The sequence below is a fragment of the Chlorocebus sabaeus genome, chromosome 20, assembly GCF_047675955.1.
Source record: "Chlorocebus sabaeus isolate Y175 chromosome 20, mChlSab1.0.hap1, whole genome shotgun sequence".
Lineage (NCBI taxonomy): Eukaryota > Metazoa > Chordata > Mammalia > Primates > Cercopithecidae > Chlorocebus > Chlorocebus sabaeus.
In genome coordinates, this window is record NC_132923.1 from 124,781,147 (window position 1) to 124,800,830 (window position 19,684).

Here is a 19,684-nt window from a genome sequence, read left to right on the forward strand (position 1 = left end):
CAGTGGTGTGATCTCAGCTCACTGCAAGCTCCACCTCGCGGGTTCACATCTCAGCCTCCCGAGTAGCTGGGACTATGGCACCCGCCACCGCGCCCGGCTAATTTTTTGTATTTTTAGTAGCGATGGGGTTTTACCGTGGTCTCGATCTCCTGACCTCATGGTCTACCCGCCTCGGCCTCCCAAAGTGCTGGGATTACAGGCGTGGGCCACCACGCCCGGCCTGAAATGACTTTTTAATAACCTTGGCCCAGCCTGCCTTGGGGACCCCCCTCCCCTATCTGGTGGAGGCCACTACCCAGAGCTGGGGATGTGCGGAAGGAGCCATCCTCATGGTGACGCACACACACTGCCCAGTCCCGGTGGTCACAATGTCTTCCTTCTGCAGGTGCCAGGACGGCAGGTTGAGAGGCCAGAGTGCCTTCTGGGCCCCAAGTGCATGAGCAGGATGGAACCAGCACACGTGGGACTTGAGCTGCAGAGCACTGAGCTTTATTTTAAAATTTCCACAGAATCCCTCACCCTCCACCCCAGGGTCCTTCCTCTCTGGAACCCAGGCAGCAGACAAGCCTGGGCCCGCCCACCTGCCCAACCTAGGACAGCCGGGCCTGAGCGGGGCGGGCAGGGGCTTCCATCTCCTGGGTGCGCCTGCTGGAGGTGAGAGGCTGGAGGCGGCGGGAATGCTGTCCTCCAGGAGTCGGTCCTCGAGGCTTCTGCCGTGGGACGTGGGGCCGAGGGACCTGGGGCACTGACCAGATCGGGGTAGGGGGTGGCACCTGCATTGGCAAGGCGTGGATGGGGAAGAGGGAAGTTTCAGGGGGGCCACTTGAAAGGGACAGGTCATCTCCAGTTCCAGCCACATTCCCTCCTGGATCTTGCAGTCAGGGTGGCCTTCCTGGGTGGAGCAGGGCAGGCGGCAGGGAGCGGAGGAGTTCCGAGGGATGGCTAGGGTCAGGGCCAGAGGGCTGGACCCCTGCAGAGAGATACCCCCAGGCTCCATCCTCCCCACCCCAATCCTACCCCCCAGGGGGCTCTGCAGTCCCCAGGCCTGCTCCAAGGTCTCTGTCCCTCCGGGGGGCACCCCAGGCTAGGATGTGATCTGGGCCATACCAGGCGAAAAGGGCTGGTGCCTGACAGCTTCTGGTGCTGGACCTCAGTGGAGACAGAGGACCAGAGGTCCAGGTTCTTGGGGGCTGAGCTTTTCTCAGACTTCGGAGGGAAAATGTCCCAGCCCAGCAGGCAGTGCTGTGGAAGGCAAGGGGTTAAAGGTGCCTGGCCTGGGACAGGCTCCCCGCTGACTGGGCAGACCCCCATCAGGGAGGGACTGTGTCCCCCATTAGGAAGGAGGCCCCCACCAGGGCAGGGCCTGTGTCTACCCACAAGATTACCCCAGGTCTCTCCTTCCTTATCCTGGCACATCCAGCCATCCCTGGGGCCCTAAGAGCTGGAATAGGAGGAGGACAGGATGGTGACAGTGACACTCACAGGGCGCTTCTTGCTGTGGGCTCTCCAAGCGCCTGCATGGATTGCTTCACTGAACAGCCCCACCTCGCCACCAACATCCCTGAGGATGGCGCTCTTATGTCCATTTCATGGACCAGCAAACTGACTTTCCTCTGCATCCTTCTCCTCCTCTGACCCCAGCTGCCCTACTCTCAATTTAGGAGTCAGGCGGAGTTGCCACTGGGCCCCCATCCTGACCTGGAGACACAGGAAAGGACTTTTTTTCTTTTTTTTTTTTTTTGAGATGGAGTCTCACTCTGTCATCCATGCTGCAGTGCAGTGGCGAGATCTCGGCTCACTGAAGCCTCTGCCTCCCGGGTTCAAGTGATCCTCCCACCTCAGCCTCCCAAGTAGCTGGGACTACAGGTGGAGGTTGCAGTGAGCCAAGATTGTGCCACTGCACTCCAGCCTGGGCAGTAAGAACAAAACTCGGTCTCAAAAAAAAAAAAAAAAAAAGAAGCACAGAGACCTAGGTTCAAATCCTAGCTCCTCCAGCAAGGCACCTGCCACTCCGCTTCGGTCTCCCCACCTGCAGGGTGGGGGTACAGCAGTGCCTGCCCTCCTGGCTGCTGTGGGGGCTCCCTGAGAGAAGCCCCCTAAGGACTGTGCCTGCAGTACACAAGAGCGCAATAAACAGGGCCCGTTCATTTCATGCCAGCCTACAGGCAAAGCATCCTGGAAGCCCTGGGGTACGTGGAGCGGGGGTCCTATCTCCCTTAGGAACAGCTGTGGGTGATGGAAGAGGCCCAGCCTGTGCTCCAGAGACTTGGGTGCTCACCACTGACGAGCCCAGCCTCGCTCTGTGACCCTCCCTGGGGACCTGGGCCAGTCTGAGCCAGCCCCGCCCTCATCACCATCCAGCCCCACGTGCCTGCTCACCCGGGGCAGGGCCAGTGTGTCGGAGGCGTCAAAGCTCTTCCGCCGGTGGATGCGGTACCGGTGCGGAGGTTCCAGGATCGACAGCGGGATGCTCACCCTGCGCAGGGGTGCAGTGGGGGACCCCTGAGGAGCCTCCCGGTGGTTGGGGGCCCACGCCCAGGCTCATCTTTACTCCCCTTAAAACCAGTGGTTCAGGCTCTGTCCCCACAGGTGTCCTAATACTCTCTGGTCACTCACCTGACCTGCGCTGGCTGTGCCAGGGTCCCAGGGCCCTGCTGGTCTCGTGGTGTCCTACACAGGCGGCAGGGGGTGCCAGGATCCACAGGCACGGGGAACAGGCGCCGGTTGACACGGTAACAGTACACGCCTGCGAGGCCCATGAGAAGCCGCAGCTCCCCCTGAGCCAGGAACCCAGATCCCCAGGTCCCCAGGCCCAGTGCTGCCCCCAGTGGCCCCCAACCACACAGGCTGCCAATCCTCTGGGAAACAAGTCGGCCCATTTCCTCCTAAGCCCTTTCCTCCCAGAACCTGGGGCCCACGCCCTAAGGGGTGGGGAGGGACATCCTCCTGGGGCTCTCAGGAGCTGGGATGGAGTCCCACCAGCACAGAGGCGCTGCTGGGAAGGTTGGGATGGGGCCACACAGGGCAGCCCCTAATCCGGAGGCCAGGTCTTAGCTCACCCCACCCCTACCAGGGCTTGGCCACCCTGTCCAGACTGCAAGCCTCCCTCCATGAGTCTCAACACCTCAGGGGCCTCCCCAGGCCCCAAACCTCAAATGGAACCGCTCTGCGGCAGGGAAGGCCAGGGCAGCGCGAGGCTGGACTACTCAGTGACCTAGCCGAGGGCCCACACTCACATTCATGGTCTTCCTCCACGCCGCTGCCACTGCTGTCATGCAGACCTAGGACCTGGGGTCTGAGAGGGTGAGGGGGATGAGCAGGCCGGGGGATAGAGCCGCTCAGCCACCCTCACCCACCCTTGCCCACCCCTGCTCACTCAGGATGGCTACAGATACACTCCTCCTTGTTGGTTTCCCGAAACTCCTGCAGCTTCGAGAAGAAGGCCTCAGGCTGGCTGGCGACTGAAGAGCGGCTGTCCAGAGACCCTGGTGTGGGCAAAGCACCAGGCAGCTGATGGGAGAGGGGCTGGGGGCTGCTGTGTGGCCACCGGCCAAGGCTTGGAGAGACGATCAGCCCAGCACCCCAGGCCACCTGCTTCACCCCTACTGTGCCTCAAACAGGCGAGGAGGGCCCCTCCAGTCACTGGGACTGTTGGTTGGTTTCAGTGTCTCTCTACCCTGATGCATAGCCAACCATCCATGGAAAAAATATCGACAGAGACCTTTTTTTTTTTTTTTGAGATGGAGTCTCGCTCTGTCGCCCAGGCTGGAGTACAGTGGCCAGATCTCAGCTCACTGCAAGCTCCGCCTCCCGGGTTCATGCCATTCTCCCGCCTCAGCCTCCCGAGTAGCTGGGACTACAGGCGCCCGCCACCTCGCCCGGCTAGTTTTTTGTATTTTTTAGTAGAGACGGGGTTTCACCGTGTTAGCCAGGATGGCCTCGATCTCCCGACCTCGTGATCCGCCTGTCTCGGCCTCCCAAAGTGCTGGGATTACAGGCGTGAGCCACCGCGCCCGGCTGACAGAGACCTTATGACAGGGCTAGATGCTGTTTCATGTGCCAGGAACTAGATAGACAAAGCCCCCGGCCTTAATGAGGCTTACACCGTAAGGTGGCAAGAGATGAACTAGCCACCAAAAAAAATCCGTGAGACAAGACTGAATGGTGACACCTGCCAGAAAGCAAGAGAGCAGGGTCAGAGCCTAGTATGGCAGGGCAGCCATGCCAGGGAAGGCCTCTCCAAGTGAGACGACCCTGAGCAGAGACATGGAAGAGCCACAGAGACCTCCCAGGAAGGACATCACAGGCAGATGAAAGAGCAAGCGCAAAGGGTGGGCGCGTGTGTGGTTCAGCTGAGGAACAGCCAGGAGGGGAAAGTGGCAGGAAGGGAGTAAGGGTGGAGGAGATGAGGTTAAGAAGCCCAAGGAGGCCGGGCGCGGTGGCTCAAGCCTGTAATCCCAGCACTTTGGGAGGCCGAGACGGGCGGATCACGATGTCAGGAGATCGAGACCATCCTGGCTAACATGGTGAAACCCCGTCTCTACTAAAAAATACAAAAAACTAGCCGGGCGAGGTGGTGGGCGCCTGTAGACCCAGCTATTCGGCAGGCTGAGGCAGGAGAATGGCGTAAACCCGGGAGGCGGAGCTTGCAGTGAGCTGAGATCCGGCCACTGCACCCCAGCCTGGGCGACAGAGCCAGACTCCGTCTCAAAAAAAAAAAAAAAAAAAAAAAAAGAAGCCCAAGGAGGGTTTGGGGACCGGGAGGGACCCAATCACATAGGCCACATAATTTTACAGGACTCCTCCTCTGGCTGCTTCAAGGTGAGGGGAAGTAGAGGCATCAGTTAGGATTCAGCTGGGGACAGGCAGGGGCAGCCCCCAACTCAGCATGATTTGACTTAGGATGTTTCTTTTCTTACTTTTTTGAGAGAGAATCTCACTGTGTTGCCCAGGCTGGAGTGTAGTGGAGCGATCTCACCTCACTGCAACCTCTGCCTCCCAGGTTCAAGAGATTCTCATGTCTCAGCCACCTACGTAGCTGGAATTACAGGCATGCGCCACCACGCCCAGCTAATTTTTGTACTTTTAGTGGAGAAGGGGTTTCACCATCTTGGCCAGGCTGTTCTCAAACTCCTGGCCTGATCCACCTGCCTTGGCCTCCAAAAGTGCTGGGATTACAGGCATGAGCCACTGCCACACCTGGCCAGAATTTTTCAAGTTATGATTTATCAACTTTACAATGGCACAAAAGTGATCACATTCAGAACATCAGTAAGTTACATGAGACATTCAACACTTCATTATAAAAAAGGCCTGTGTTAGATCATTTTGCCCAACTGTAGGCTAATGTCAGTATTCTGCGCACATTTAAGGTAGGCTCAGCTAAGCTAGAATGTTTGGTAGGTTAGGTGTATCAAATGCCTTTTTGTTTTGGTTTGGTTATTTATTTATTTTTTTTGGAGACAGAGTCTCACTCTGTTGCCCAGGCTGGAGTGTGGTAGCGTGATCTCGGCTCACTGCAACCTCCGCCTCCGGGGTTGCAGTGATTCTCCTGCCTCAGTCTCCCGAGCAACTGGGATTACAGGTGGGTGCTACCACACTCAATTAATTTTTGTACTTTCAGTGGAGATGGGATTTCAGTATGCTGGCCAGGGTGGTCTTGAACTCCTGACCTCAAGTGATCCGCCCGCCTCAGCCTCCCAAAGTGCTGGGATTACAGGTGTGAGCCACCGCACCTGGCCTTATATGCCTTTTTGACTAAACGGTATTTTCAACTTACGTTGGGTGTGTCAGGATGTAGCTATATGGTAAATCCAGCAGCATCTATAATCGGATTCTAAAAGTATGTTGAAGGCAGGGTCAACAAGATGTGCTAATGGACTAGATGAGGATGGTGTGAAAAAGAGGGGGGAATTAGGGTCGATCCCAAGGTTATGGCCTGAGCTATTTAGTATGTGGAGTTGCCATTTGTGGAGACAGGAAAGACTGCAGGGGGAGCACAGCAGATGGCATGGAAATCAGGACCTTGATTTCGGACAGAAGGTTAATAACTTCATGGTGATGTGGAGAAGACGGCGGGATATATAAGTCTGGAATTCGGAGGAGAGATGTGAGCTAGAGATACAAAATGGAGAAGTAGAGAAAGTGTCAAATGCCTCAGCACTTGGGAGATCATAGAGGGAAGAGGGAAGACAGAGAGGAGTCAGAAGACTGAGTCCCAGGCCTAGGGGTGTAGTGGTCAGAACAAGGACCTTTCCTTCCCCGGGAGCCTGGGAAGGAGCACCAACAGAGATGGGGTAGAACCAGGAAGCATGGGGCTAGAAGTCTAGGGGAGAAAGTGCTTCAGGGAGGGAGTGACTACTGTGTCCCCTGCTGCTCAAAGGTAAGGAAGGTGTGGATGAGGGCTCAGCTGGGGAGTTGGCACCACGGAGGCCACTGATGACCCAACTGAGGGCCACGTTGATGAAATGCTGGGAGCTGAAGCCTGATTTAAGAAACAGTAGTGGAGGCCAGACACAGTGGCTCATGCCTGTAATCCCAGCACTTTGGGAGGCCAAGGCGGGCAGATCACTTGACATCGGGAGTTCCAGACCAGACTGGCCAAGATGGCAAAACCCTGTCTCTGGCTAAAAATACAAAAATTAGCTGAGCGTAGTGGCACATGCCTGTACTCCCAGCTACTTAGGTGGCTGAGACAAAAGAATCACTTGAACCTGGGAGGCGGAGGTTGCAGTGGGCCGAGATCACTCCACTGCACTCCAGCCTGGGTGAAAAAGTGAGACTCCATCTCAAAAAAAAAAAAAAAAAAAATAGTAGTGGAGAGAAATTGAAGGCAATGAGGCTAGACAGCCCTTTTGAAGAGGAAGTTTTGTTATTGAGACAATAGGCAGTCACTGGAAGCAAATGTGGGCTAAAGGTAGAAATGTGGCATCGGGATAAGAAATAACAGGCGCGGCTTTACCCCGACTGGATGTGAGCTGCTGGTAAGATTCTGTCTCACCTGGCCTCAGCCTTCCCATCTGTGAATGGGCACCATGGTGGCGCCTATCTAATAAGCTTATTGTGAAGGGCAAAGGAGTCAGTGGGAGGAACAGGGAGCACAGCTCGGAGCGGTGCGTGGTGCAGGGAGCATGAGATACAACCAGCTCCCAGAATGCTTCCTGCACGTTCATGTTCATGCTGAGGGGCAGGATGAGGATGCGGGACAGAGAGAGAGAGGATCACAGGAAGCAAACCCCGGAGGAGCCAGAAGCAGAGGGGCAGAGCGCTGCAGCAGGGCCAGGGCCCAGGTGGCAGCGTGGACGGTCACCTTGGGAAAGGCAGGGAAGCAGAGCGCATGGACCAAGAGCAGGCATTGGGACAGACGCCTCCATTTTCCCAGAACCAGGAAGGAGGGCAGTGAGCTGAGAGTTCAGGAAGTACTCAAGCGCAGGGCCTGTGTCCCCGCCACCACTTGCTCCCAGCAACTCCACAATGCACCTGTCTTTGTTTTTTGAGACAGAATCTCACTTTGTCACCCAGGCTGGAGTGCAGTGGCTTGATCTCTGCTCACTGCAACCTCCACTTCCTGGATTCAAACAATTCTCCTGCCTTGGCCTCCTGAGTAGCTGGGATTACAGGTGCCCACCACCACACCCAGCTAGTTTTTGTATTTTTAGTAGAGACAGGGTTTTGCCGTGATGGCCAGGCTGGTCTCGAACTCCTGACCTCAAGTGATTCGCCCACCTCAGCCTCCCAAATTGCTGGGATTACAGGCGTGAGCCACCATGCCTGGCTGTGGCCTCCTTTCTAGTCCTGCCACACCTGTGGTCACCCCATTATTCGTGTAATCCCAGCACTTTGGGAGGCCGCGGTGGATGGATCACCTGAGGTCAAGAGTTCAAGACCAGCCTGGCCAACATGGTGAAACCCCGTCTCTACTAAAAACACAAAAATTAGCCGAGCATGGTAGTAGATGCCTGTAATCTCAGCTACCTGGGAGGCTGAGGAAGGAGAATCGCTTAAACCAAGGAAGCGCAGGTTGCAGTGAGCAGAAATCACACCGCTGGACTGGACTCTGGGCAACAGAGCAAGACTACATCTCAAAAAAAAAAAAGAGGAGGCCGCGAGGCTGGAAGAAAGAAAGACGGGAGGTCACATCATCATGGGGCCAGTAGAGGCCAGATCATGCCTCGTAAGTCTAGAATGGGATTTTGGATTTTACAGTAAGTGCTGGGAAAAGTCCATGGGGAGTTTTGAGCAGGGGAGTGACATGATCTGATTTCCACGTTTAAAAATATCCTTTGGCTGCTATGTCAAAAATGACAGTGCACAACCATGTCCCTGGCAGCATTATTCCCAACAGTCAAGAGATGGAAACCACCCAAGTGTCCATCCATGAATGAATGGATAAACAACATGTGGTATCTACACACAACAGAATGTCACTCAGCCCTAAAAAGGAAGGGAATTCCAGCCAGGCACAGCAGCTCACACCTGTAATCCCCGCACTTTGGGAGGCCGAGGCAGGAGAATCACTTGAGTGCAGCAGTTCGAGACCAGCCTGGCCAACATAGTGAAACTCCATCTCTACTGAAAATACAAAAATTAGCTGGGTGTGGTGGCGCACACCTGTAATCCCTGCTACTCGGGAGGCTGAGGCACAAGAACCATTCCAACCCAGGAGGTGAAGGTTGCAGTGAGCCGAGATCACACCACTGCACTCTAGCCTGGGCGATACAGTGCGACTCTGTCTCAAAACAAAACAAAAAAATAAATAAATAAAAGGAAGGGAATTCTGACACACACTACAACATGAATAAATCTTGAGGCCATTATGTTAAATTAAAAAAGCCAGTACAAAAGAACAAATGCTGTATGATTTCACTTATATAAGGTCCCTAGAGGAGTCAAATTCATACGGACAGAAAGTAGAATGGTGACTGTCCAGGGCTGGAGGGAGGGGGAATAGGAGTAATTATTTAATGGGGAGAGAAGTTTTTGGGAAGATGAAAAATTGTGGAGATGGATGGTAGTAATGATAGCTCAACAGTGTGGACATACTTGATGCCACTTAACAGTCCACTTAAAAAATGCTACAGGTGGCTGGGCGTGGTGGCTCACACCTGTAATTCCAGCACTTTGGGAGGCTGAGGTGGGTAGATCGCCTGAGGTCAGTTCGAGACCAACCTGGCCAACATGGTGAAACCCTGTCTCTATTAAAAATACAAAAATTAGGCAGCACACGGTGGCTCACGCCTGTAATCCCAGCACTTTGGGAGGCCGAGGCAGGCGGGTCACAAGGTCAGGAGATCGAGACCATCCTGGCTAACACAGTGAAACCCCATCTCTACTAAAAATACAAAATATTAGCCGGACGTGGTGGCGGACGCCTGTAATCCCAGCTACTCGGGAGGCTGAGGCAGGAGAATGGCGTAAACCCGGGAGGCGGAGCTTGCAGTGAGCCGAGATCTGGCCACTGCACTCCAGCCTGGGTGACAGAGCAAGACTCTGTCTCAAACCAAAAAAAAAAAAAAAAAAAATTAGCCAGGCGTGGTGGCAGGTGCCTGTAATCCCAGCTACTCAGAGGCTGAGACAGGAGAATCGCCTGAATCCAGGAGGCGGAGGTTGCAGTGAGCGGAGACCACGCCATTGCACTCTAGCCTGGGCAACAAGAGTGAGACCTCGTCTCAAAAAAAAAAAAAAAAAAAAAAGCTAGGCCGGGCGCAGTGGCTCACGCCTGTAATCCCAGCACTTTGGGAGGCCGAGGCGGGTGGATCACCTGAGGTCGGGAGCTCGAGACCAGCCTGACCAACATGGAGAAACCCCGTCTCTGGGCCTGGTGGCACATGCCTATAATCCCAGCTACTAGGGAGGCTGAGGCAGGAGAACTGCTTGAACCTGGGAGGCGGAGGTTGTGGTGAACCGAGATCGTGCCACTGCACTCCAGCCTGGGCAACAAGAGTGAAACTCCACCTCAAAAAAAAAAAAAAAATGCTACAGTGGTAAATTTTATGTTATGTATTTACACAAACACACACACACACACACAAACACACACGCACGCACAAGCGCAAAGGACAACAATGGGACATAGGCCAGGAGGAAACCAGACAGAAGGCAGCTGAAGTTGCTGTTGGGGACAGCTGGACAGTAGCGTGAAAAGAGCTGGCATTGGTATGGAGTTGTGCAGGGGCCTGGCACATAACCAATGTTCAAACATAGGGCAGCTGAGACTCATTCAATTATTCAACAGATGCACCGTCTCTGTGCTGGAGGTTGAGAGAGCAGACATGGCTCAGAAGGTGCTCAGAGGCTGGTGTGAAGGTAGTGAGTTATCGCAATTGATTACTCACAGTCAGTGACAGACCAAACTCTTTGTTCTACTCTTTCCCCCTTCTTCTCACTACTGCTCGTCTCATTTTTTTTTTGTTTGTTTGTTTTTTGGAGACGGAGTCTCGCTCTGTCACCCTAGCTGGAGTGCAATGGCGCAATCTCGGCTCACTGCAACCTCCGCCTCCCGGGTTTAAGCGATTCTCTTGCCTCAGCCTCCCAAGCAGCTGGGATTACAGGCCCAGACCACCACGCCCAGTTAATTATTGTATTTTTAGTAGATACAGGGTTTGACCATGTTGGTCAAGCTGGTCTCAAACTCCTGACCTCGTGATCCACCTGCCTCAGCCTCCCAAAGTGCTGGGATTACCGGGTGCCCTGTGGTGCCAGAGAACCCCATTTGACACTCTTTAACTGTACTGCCTCAGGCAACTTATTTAACTTCTCTGTGCCTGGCCTGTCTTCTCTTAAAAAGCAAAAAAAAAAAAAAAAAAAAAAAAAAAAGGCCAGGCATGGTGGTTCATGCCTGTAATCCCAGCACTTTGGAAGGCTGAAGTGGGCAGATCACCTGAGGTCAGAAGTTCAAGAGCAGCCTGGCCAACATGGTAAAACCCCATCTCTATTACAGATACACAAATGAGCTGGGCGTGGTGGCGCATACCTGTAATCCCAGCTACTTGGGAGGCTGAGGCAGGAGAATCGCTTGAACCTGGGAGGCAGAGGTTGCAGTGAGCCAAGATCACACCATTGCACTCCAGCCTGGGCAACAAGAGTAAAACTCTGTCTCAAAATAAATAAATAAATAAATAGACCAGCCCAGTGGCTCATGCCTGTAATCTTAGCACTTTGGGAGGCTGAGGTGGGCAGATCATGAGGTCAGGAGGCTGAGGCAGGCAGATCACGAGGTCAGGAGATGAGACAATCCTGGCTAACACGGTCAAACCCCGTCTCTACTAAAAAAAAAAAAATACAAAAAAATTAGCCGGGCATGGTGGCGGGTGCCTGTAGTCCCAGCTACTTAGGAGGTTGGGGCAGGAGAATGGCATGAATCCGGGAGGCAGAGCTTGCAGTGAGCCGAGATCACGCCATTGCACTCCAGCCTCAGCGACAGAGCAAAACTCTATCTCAAAAATAAATACATAAATAAATAAATAATAAAACAAAACAAAACAAAACAAAAAAGGTGGCTGTGGGGGGCGGTGGCTCACTCCTGTAATCCCAGCACTTTGGGAGTCCAGCGTAGGTGGATATCTTGAGCTCTGTAGTTTGAGACCAGCCTGGCCAAGATGGGGAAACACCATCTCTACTAAAAACACAAAAAATTAGCCAGGCGTGGTGGTGCTCGCCTATAATCCCAGCTACTCGGGAGGCCGAGGGACGAGAATCACTTGAACCTGGGAGGTGGAGGTTGCTGTGAGCCAACATCGCACTACTGCACTCCAGCCTGGGTAACAGAGTAAGACTCCGTCTCAAAAAAAAAAAAAAAAAGAAAAAAGAAAAATTGGGTGCTCCCCAAGGAGGATGGCACGGTCGTCAGAGAAACAAGCAACAGCACCGGGTGGAGGCTGAGATAGGAGCATGGAGGAGCCCAGGCCTCTACCTCCCACTCCTAGGCCAAGTGTGTGCCGGGCAGCAGCAGGCCTTACCTGCAATCCAGTCATAGCCCAGGTATGGCCTGAGGCGCCAGCTCCTCTCAGGAACTGCAGACTCCTCAGAGAAGGTCACCCTGGGCTGAGGAGGGAAGCACAGAGGGGCAAGGACTAAGCCAGGAGGCCTGGCCCAGAGGAAGCCACACCTCGAGGGACAGAGAGACTGTGTCTCAACTTACACCCTGACTTGGAGCCCAGGGCTCAGCCAAGGGCACAAGAGCAAGAAGGGAAATGTTTGACCCCACTTTATGTGTGGCTGTGAACAAAGCCTGGCCTCTTCTCAAAGTGCTGAGAAACTCACAGCTACTGCTTAGCGAGCATTTAGGCTGAGCCAGACCCAACTCACAGTATCTCCCAGGAGCCTCTTGTTCTGCAAGGGAGGCTGCCCACAAGCACATGTGTCAGATAGGGAAACTGAGGCCCAAGGAAGCTCCTCCCATCAGCAGATGTCCCGCTCTCCCACATTACCTTGGACTGCTTGCTCTGTTGAGCCAGGATGGACCTCGGGGCCTGTGCCTCCTGGGGTCCTGGATCACCTAGCCCCACTGAGGGCTCTGGGTCCCTCAGGCTTGAGGTGCCCAGGGAGGGTGCTGAGTGGGGTCTCGGTCGGCCCAGGGACTCCTGGTGCTGGCATTTGGCAGGTGGGAGAGAGGCCACCCCCGATCTGGCCACATCACGGGGGTCCCCTCGGCAGGCATCTGGTGAGCTCCACACAGGACACCGGCCCCGTGGGCAGGAGGTGCTCAAGGAAGTTGAGGACGTCTCTAGGGTCAATGGAGTCTCTGAATTGTAGCTGCTGGATTCCAGGCTTGACTGGAGAGAGGGGTGGGGTCACCCAGGGAGTGGCTGCCAGAACATAGCCACGGGTCCTACGCCAGGTACCAAGGCCTGTGTCCTCATCCTGCTCTGGCCTCAGCAGTGACCAAGGCCAGTCTCTTCCCTCCCCAGCCCTCAATATCCCATCATCAGTAAAACGGGGGTGTGGAACAAGATGATCCCAGAAGCCTGGATGCTGGCCTGAGGTCAGGTAGCCACTTCCTCTGGGGTTCCCAAGGCAGGCACGTACCTCTAAGGCTGCCCTGGTCACTGACCGCCGCACAGCATCCTGCCCCACCCACAGCTGCCTCAGGAGCTCCAGGTTGAGCAGCCGCAGCTGCGCCAGGTCCTCAGCCTCCACCATCCTGGGCCTCCTGCAGCAGGTGTCACTTGCCCCTGGGCCACAGGATGTCCTCAGGGCTCGGTTCCAGCCCCAGCTCTTCTACCTGAAGTCAAGAGAGCAGGACACAGGGCTCAGTAGGGTGCCCTGTGGTGCCAGAGACCCCCATTTGACACTCTTTAACTGTACTGCCTCAGGCAAGTTATTTAACTTCTCTGTGCCTCAGTTTCCTCATCTGCTGGAAGACAACAGTACCTACCTCATATGATTGTTGTTGGAATTAAAGAAAGCATGTTAAAGCCTGGGCAACATTTGTAGAAACATTTTTTTTCTACAAAAAAAAAAATTTTTTTTTAACTAGCTAGCCATGGTGGCACTCGTCTGTGGCCCCAGCTACTCCAGGATCGCTTTAGCCCAGAAGGCCCAGGCTGCAGTGAGCCATGGTCGCATCACTGTAAAAAAAAACAAAAACAAAAACACAAAAAACAGGCCAAGTGGCTCACGTCTGTAATCCCAGCACTTTGGGAGGCTGAGGCAGAAGATCACTTGAGGTCAGGAGTTTGAGGCAAGCCTAGCCAACATGGCGAGAGGCCCTGTTGCTACTAAAAATACAAAAATTAGCCGGGCATGGTGACGTGCGCCTGTAATCCCAGCTACTCGGGAGGCTGAGGCAGGAGAATCACCTGAACCTGGGAGGCGGAGGTTGTGGTGAACCGAGATCGCGCCATTGCACTCCAGCCTGGGTGATGGGGTGAGACTCCATCTCAAAAACAACAACAACAACAACAACAAAACAATTAACCAGGCATGGTGGTGGGCGTCTGTAATCTCAGCTACTCAGGAGGCTGCTGAGGCAGGAGAATCGCTTGAACCTGGGAGGCGGAGGTTGCAGTGAGCAGAGATCACACTATTGCACTCCAGCCTGGGTGAAAGCAAGACTGACACACACACAAAATACAAAAAATAAAGTACTTAGCAGAGTGCTTACTTAATACAGTGCTTACAGTGGTACACAGTAAGCATTCAGTAAAAGTCTATTATTACCAAAATGGCTGGGGCAAGGTCATGCTTCCTTTTTCTCCGGGCTCACTGCAGCCTCCACCTCCTGAGCAGTGGTTTGGACAACCGTGCTTTATAACTGGTGAACCCAATACAAACCAGGCTTCAAAAGGGATTCTTCCTCCTTTCCTGCCCTCCCTTCCTCCTTCACTTTCTTTTTACAAATGAAGAAACCAAAGCTCAGAGAAGTTAAGCAATTTGCCTCAAGTCACACAGCTAGCAAGAGGCAAGATCTGAACCAAATTTGACTCCAGAGTAGATGAGTTCAGGTTTCCTGGAAAGCCTTTCCCTGGAAGTGTGGGGGAGCCTGGGAAAACTCCGCCTCCTCCTCCCAGCCCTTGCCCCCCACCTCCAAGTATCCTCAGGATCGGGTGCAAGGTCTGGAGCAGAAAGAAGCCTACTACCCAGGGACCCTCCCACACGTATATGACCCCACAGGGCTGGGGGGCACGGAGATGCAGTCAAGGGGGGCCAACTGCTTGATTCGCAGGACGAAGATCCCGGCCCCCACCCCTAACTGACCAAGTAGCTCTGGGCCACACCCCTGTATCAGAGGGTCGCCGCTTTCGCACGGGGTCAAAGGGCACAGCTGGCCTTGCCTTCCCCTGGCCCCGGTCGCGCTTTGGAAAGGGAAACACTGAGCAGAGGCACCGGGAAAGCGACGCTCCAGAAACACCAGGGCCGCAGAAGTAACAGAGGCCCAGCGGGCGGACGCCGAGGCGGGACCCCGGCAGAGGCAGACGCAGCCTCCCCTTCTTTTCCACTGCAGCCCCCGAGTCCCTCGCGGGAATGCACGTGGGGCCTGCTGCAGAGCCCTTCCGCTCCACCTCAGTGCTGCCTCCCCGCACTCACCCGGCAGAATCCTCCGATCCGCGCCGCAGCAGCCGCCTGAACCGCCCCGGGTCGCCGGCTAGGGGCTGGGCCTCCGCCCGCCGTCCTGATTGGTCAGCTGAGGGGCAGGGCCGGGACGCCTGGCAAGCGTTACTCCGCGATCCGAAGCGGCAGTTTCAACATGGGGGCGGGACCAAGAGCGGAACTACATAACCGGTTGGTCAATTTTCGAGGCCGGTCCGGAGGTCGATTCCTGGAAGGGGGCGGGCCCCGGAAGGGCGGGCTCCGATTGGTCAGCTGCGGGACTGGGATACGCGTTCAGGAGCGGCAGTTTCCGTCAGGCTCGGTGGCCTAGGCTCGGCGCAGGCGGCAGTCTGGAGCTGCGGGGTAGGTGTGGCAGGCGGCGGGCGACTCATTGCATTGTACTCATCGTTTCATACTCTTTTTTTTTTCTTTTGGAGACGGAGTCTCTCTCTGTTGCCCAGGCTGGAGTGCAGTGGCGCGATCTCCGCTCACCACAATCTCTGCCTCCCGGGTTCAAGCGATTCTCCTACCTCAGCCTCCCGAGTAGGTGGGACTACAGGCTTTTTTTTTTCAAGTAGAGACAGGGTTTCACTATGTTGGCCAGGCTGGTCTCGAACTCATGGCCTCGTGATCCGCCCGCCTCGGCCTCCCAAAGTGCTGAGATTACAGGCATGAGCCACCGCGGCCGGCCTGCTTCATACTTTCATTCAGGTTTTTAGAGAGTGCCTGCTTTGTGCCAGAAGATAAGGACTACACAGTAAACAAGAAAATGTAGTATTGGGGCCGGGTGCGGTTGCTCACGCCTGTAAACCTAAAAACACAAAAATTAACCGGGCGAGACCGGGCGCGGTGGTTCACGCCTGTAATCCCAGCACTTTGGGAGGCCAAGGCGGGCGGATCATGAGGTCAGGAGATCGAGACCATCCTGGCTAACACGGTGAAACCCGTTCTCTACTAAAAATACAAAAAATTAGCCGGGCGTAGTGACGGGCGCCTGTAGTCCCAGCTACTGGGGAGGCTGAGGCAGGAGAATGGCGTGAACCCGGGAGGCGGAGGTTGCAGTGAGCCAAGACTGCGCCACTGCACTCCAGCCTGGGCGACAGAGCGAGACTCTGAATTAAAAAAAAAAAAAAAAAATTAGCTGGGCAAGGTGGCTGGCAGAGGCTGAGACACGATAATCGCTTAAACCCAGCTACTAGGGAGGTGGAGGTTGCAGTAAACCGAGATCACGCCACTGCACTCCAGCCTGGATGACAGAGCAAGACTCCATCTCGAAAAAGAGAAAAAAAAAAAAAAGGTATCCAGCCTGGGCAACATGGCAAAACCCCGTCTCTACAAAAAATGAACCAGGCACTTGCCTGTAGTCCCAGCTACTCGGGAGGCTGAGATGGGAGGATCACCTGAGCCAAAAAGGCTGAGGCCGCAGTGAGCTGAGATTGCACCACTGCACTCCAGCCTGACTAAGAGAGAGACCCTGTCTCAATAAATAAATAAATTAAAAAAGAAAGTATAGTATTGGTGTCCAGATAGACGAATAGATGAATGCAGCAGAATAAAGAGTTCCGATATGTGGGCAATTAATTTTTGACAAAAATGAAAGCGCAATTCAGTGGAGAAAGGATAACGCCTTTGGCCCAGGGCGGTGGCTCATGCCTGTAATCTCAGCGCTTTGGGAGGCTGAGGTGGGTGGATCGCTTGAGGTAAGGAGTTACAGACCAGCGACACCCAGCGCCCCGCCCCCCTCCCCCCGCAAAATATGTATTTTATCAATAATGTGTGTGGAAACTTGGAAAAACAGGAAAAGATGGTGTCTTCAACAAATGTTGCAGGTATAATTGGATATCCACACACTCATCCAAACAAAACAAACAAACAAAACAAACCCATATGCAAAAATTAACCTAGAATGAATCATAGATCTAGTTGTGAACCTAAACTATAAAACTCAGAAAAATGGGTCGGGCGTGGTGGCCAGCCTGGGCAACATGGTGCAACCCCGTCTCTACTAAAAATATAAAAATTGGCCGGGCACAGTGGCTCACGCCTGTAATCCCAGCACTTTGGGAGGCCAAGGCAGGGGGATCACCTGAGGTTGGGAGCTCGAGACCAGCCTGACCAACATGGAGAAACCCATCTCTAATAAAAATACAAAATTAGTTGGGCATGGTGGCACATACCTGTAATCCCAGCTACTTGGGAGGCTGAGGCAGGAGAATCGCTTGAACCCAGGAGGTGGAGGTTGTGGTGAGCCGAGATCACACCATTGCACTCCAGTAAGGGCAACGAGAGGGAAACTCCGTCTGAAATTAAAACAAACAAAAAAACAGAATGAAAAGAAGATAGGTAGCCCCTCTACCTCCAGAAGAGCTGAGAGTGATAACACCAGGCACTGAACTAGCAGGAACCCCTCCGACTCAAGAAGATGGCTCTGATCCTTGGCAGGAATGCACGGATTATGCAGTAACTCTAGCAAGATGAGCTGGAGAAGTAGTTTGTGATGCTCTAAAAAATGAAATCAGGCTGGGCGCCGTGGCTCACACCTGTAATCCCAGCACTTTGGGAGACCGAGGCAGGCGGATCACGAGGTCAGGAGATCGAGACCATCCTAGCTAACATGGTGAAACCCCATCTCTACTAAAAATACAAAAAAAATTAGCCAGGCATGGTGGCTGGCGCCTGTAGTCCCAGCTACTCGGGAGACTGAGGCAGGAGAATGGCCTGAACCCAGGAGACAGAGCTTGCAGTGAGCCGAGACTACACCACTGCACTGCAGCCTGAGTGACAGAGCAAGACTCCGTCTCAAAAAAAAAAAAAAGAAATGAAATGAATGTTATACCGAAAGGTTCTCCAGTTGATTTGGTAACTGCTACGGACCAAAAAGTTGAAGAAATGCTTATCTCTTCCGTAAAAGAAAAGTATCCATCTCCGTTTCATTGGTGAGGAATCTGTGGCAACGGGGAGAAAAGTGCCTTAACTAACAACCCCACATGGATCATTGACCCTATTGATGGAACAACTAACTTTGTACATAGATTTCCTTTTGTAGCTGTTTCAATCGGCTTTGCTGTAAATAAAAAGATATAATTTGGAGTAGTATACAGTTATGCGGGAGATAAGATGTACACTTCCAGGAAAGAAAAAGGTGCCTTTTGTAATGGTCAAAAACTACAGGTTTCACAACAAGAAGATATTACCAAACCACTCTTAGTGACTGAATTGGGCTCTTCCAGAACACCAGAGACTGTAAGAATTGTTCTTTCTAACATGCAAAAGTTTTTTTGCATTCCTGTTCATGGGATCCGGAGTATTGGAACGGCAGCTGTTTGCCTTGTGGCAACTGGAGGAGCAGATGTATATTATGAAATGGGAATTCACTGCTGGGCTCTTGCAGGAGTTAGCATTATTGTTACTGAAGCTGGTGGCATGCTAATGGATGTTACAGGTGGACCATTTGATTTGATGTTACTAAGAGTAATTACTGCAAATGATATTAACAGAAAGGATAGCCAAAGGAATTCAGGTAGTACCTTTGCAATGAGACGATGAAGATTAATTACAGCAGCCTCATAGTCAATTCCAGTTGCTTTTCCCCAGATTTGCTGACTTGCCGATGGATATGTGTTTTGGAAGTATGATATGCTTGGTTTTAATTCTCTTTGTCCAGATTAAAAATTTGGAACTTGTTCCATTTTTAGAAAAAAATAAGTGAAAAGTCAAACCACAAGATTGGAGAAAATATTTATATCCAGATTACATAAAGAGCTCTCAAAACTCATAAAACAGCCCAGTTTTTAAAATGGGCAAAATAATTGAACAGACATTTCACCAAAGGTGAAATGCACAGATGACAAGCACATAAAAAGATGCTGAACATCATAAAAACTGAGGCTTGCCAGAGACTCCATACAGCATCCTTATCCACCACAAATGCCTCTAGTTCCAGCTTCCATCCCAGTCTGCCTAAGTTTTCTCCTGCTCTGGGATCCATTCACTAGGCCTTTCTAAGTTTTCTCCTGCTCTGGGATCCATTCACTAGGCAAGTGTAAATTAAACCCACAATGAGATACCACTACATATCGATTTATATATCTAAAGTGATGGTGTGTAAAGTTAAAAGATTCACTGTAGGCCGGGCACAATGTCTCACACCTGTAATCCTAGCACTTTGGGAGGCTGAGGCGGGTGGATCATTTGAGGTCAGAAATTCGAAACCAGCCTGGCTAACATGGTGAAACCCTGTCTCTATTAAAAATACAAAAAAATTAGCCAGGCGTGGTGGCAGGCGCCTGTAATCCCAGCTACTCGAGAGGCTGAGGCAGGAGAATGGCTTGAACCTGGGAGGCAGAGGTTGCAGTGATCCACAATTGCGCCACGGCACTCCAGCCTGGATGACAGAGTAAGACTGTCTCAAAAAAAAAAAAAAAGAAGAAAGAAGAAAAAAAAAAAAAAATATATATATATATATATATATATATGAACCCATGTGCATTACTGGTGGGGATATAAAACAGTATAACCACTTCGCAAAATCTGTAAAGTTAAACATAGATTTACTATATGGCCCAAGTCCAGCCTGAGATATCTACCTGCAAAAAATGAAAACATCTGCCTACACAGAGATTTGAACACTAATGTTCCTAGCAGAAATACTCAC

At 52.8% G+C, this 19,684-nt stretch overlaps 1 protein-coding gene and 1 pseudogene across 5 annotated transcripts; one reads left to right on the plus strand and one right to left on the minus strand.

Annotated features, from left to right (window-relative positions):
* Positions 1-259: 259 nt before the first annotated feature.
* Positions 260-17,302, minus strand: MIIP (migration and invasion inhibitory protein). 5 transcript variants are annotated; one of them, XM_037985025.2, is made up of 11 exons: positions 17,208-17,302; positions 15,028-15,386; positions 13,027-13,222; positions 12,429-12,773; positions 11,958-12,042; positions 3,377-3,485; positions 3,237-3,295; positions 2,617-2,746; positions 2,372-2,476; positions 1,108-1,242; positions 260-773 (listed from the first exon to the last, which is right to left on the minus strand). In XM_037985025.2, the coding sequence occupies exons 3-11, from the start codon at positions 13,138-13,140 to the stop codon at positions 275-277; spliced, it is 1,581 nt and encodes a 526-aa protein (XP_037840953.2). In that variant the 5' UTR covers positions 13,141-13,222; positions 15,028-15,386; positions 17,208-17,302; the 3' UTR covers positions 260-274. The 5 variants fall into 5 exon arrangements, with proteins under 5 accessions (XP_037840953.2, XP_037840954.2, XP_037840955.2 ...); XM_037985026.2 differs by lacking the exon at positions 17,208-17,302 and having other exon boundaries at positions 15,028-16,707; XM_037985027.2 differs by lacking the exons at positions 15,028-15,386; positions 17,208-17,302 and adding an exon at positions 14,698-14,954.
* Positions 17,303-17,853: 551 nt separating this feature from the next.
* LOC103225591 (inositol monophosphatase 1-like) lies at positions 17,854-18,583 on the plus strand (annotated as a pseudogene).
* The last annotated feature ends 1,101 nt before the right edge of the window (positions 18,584-19,684 follow it).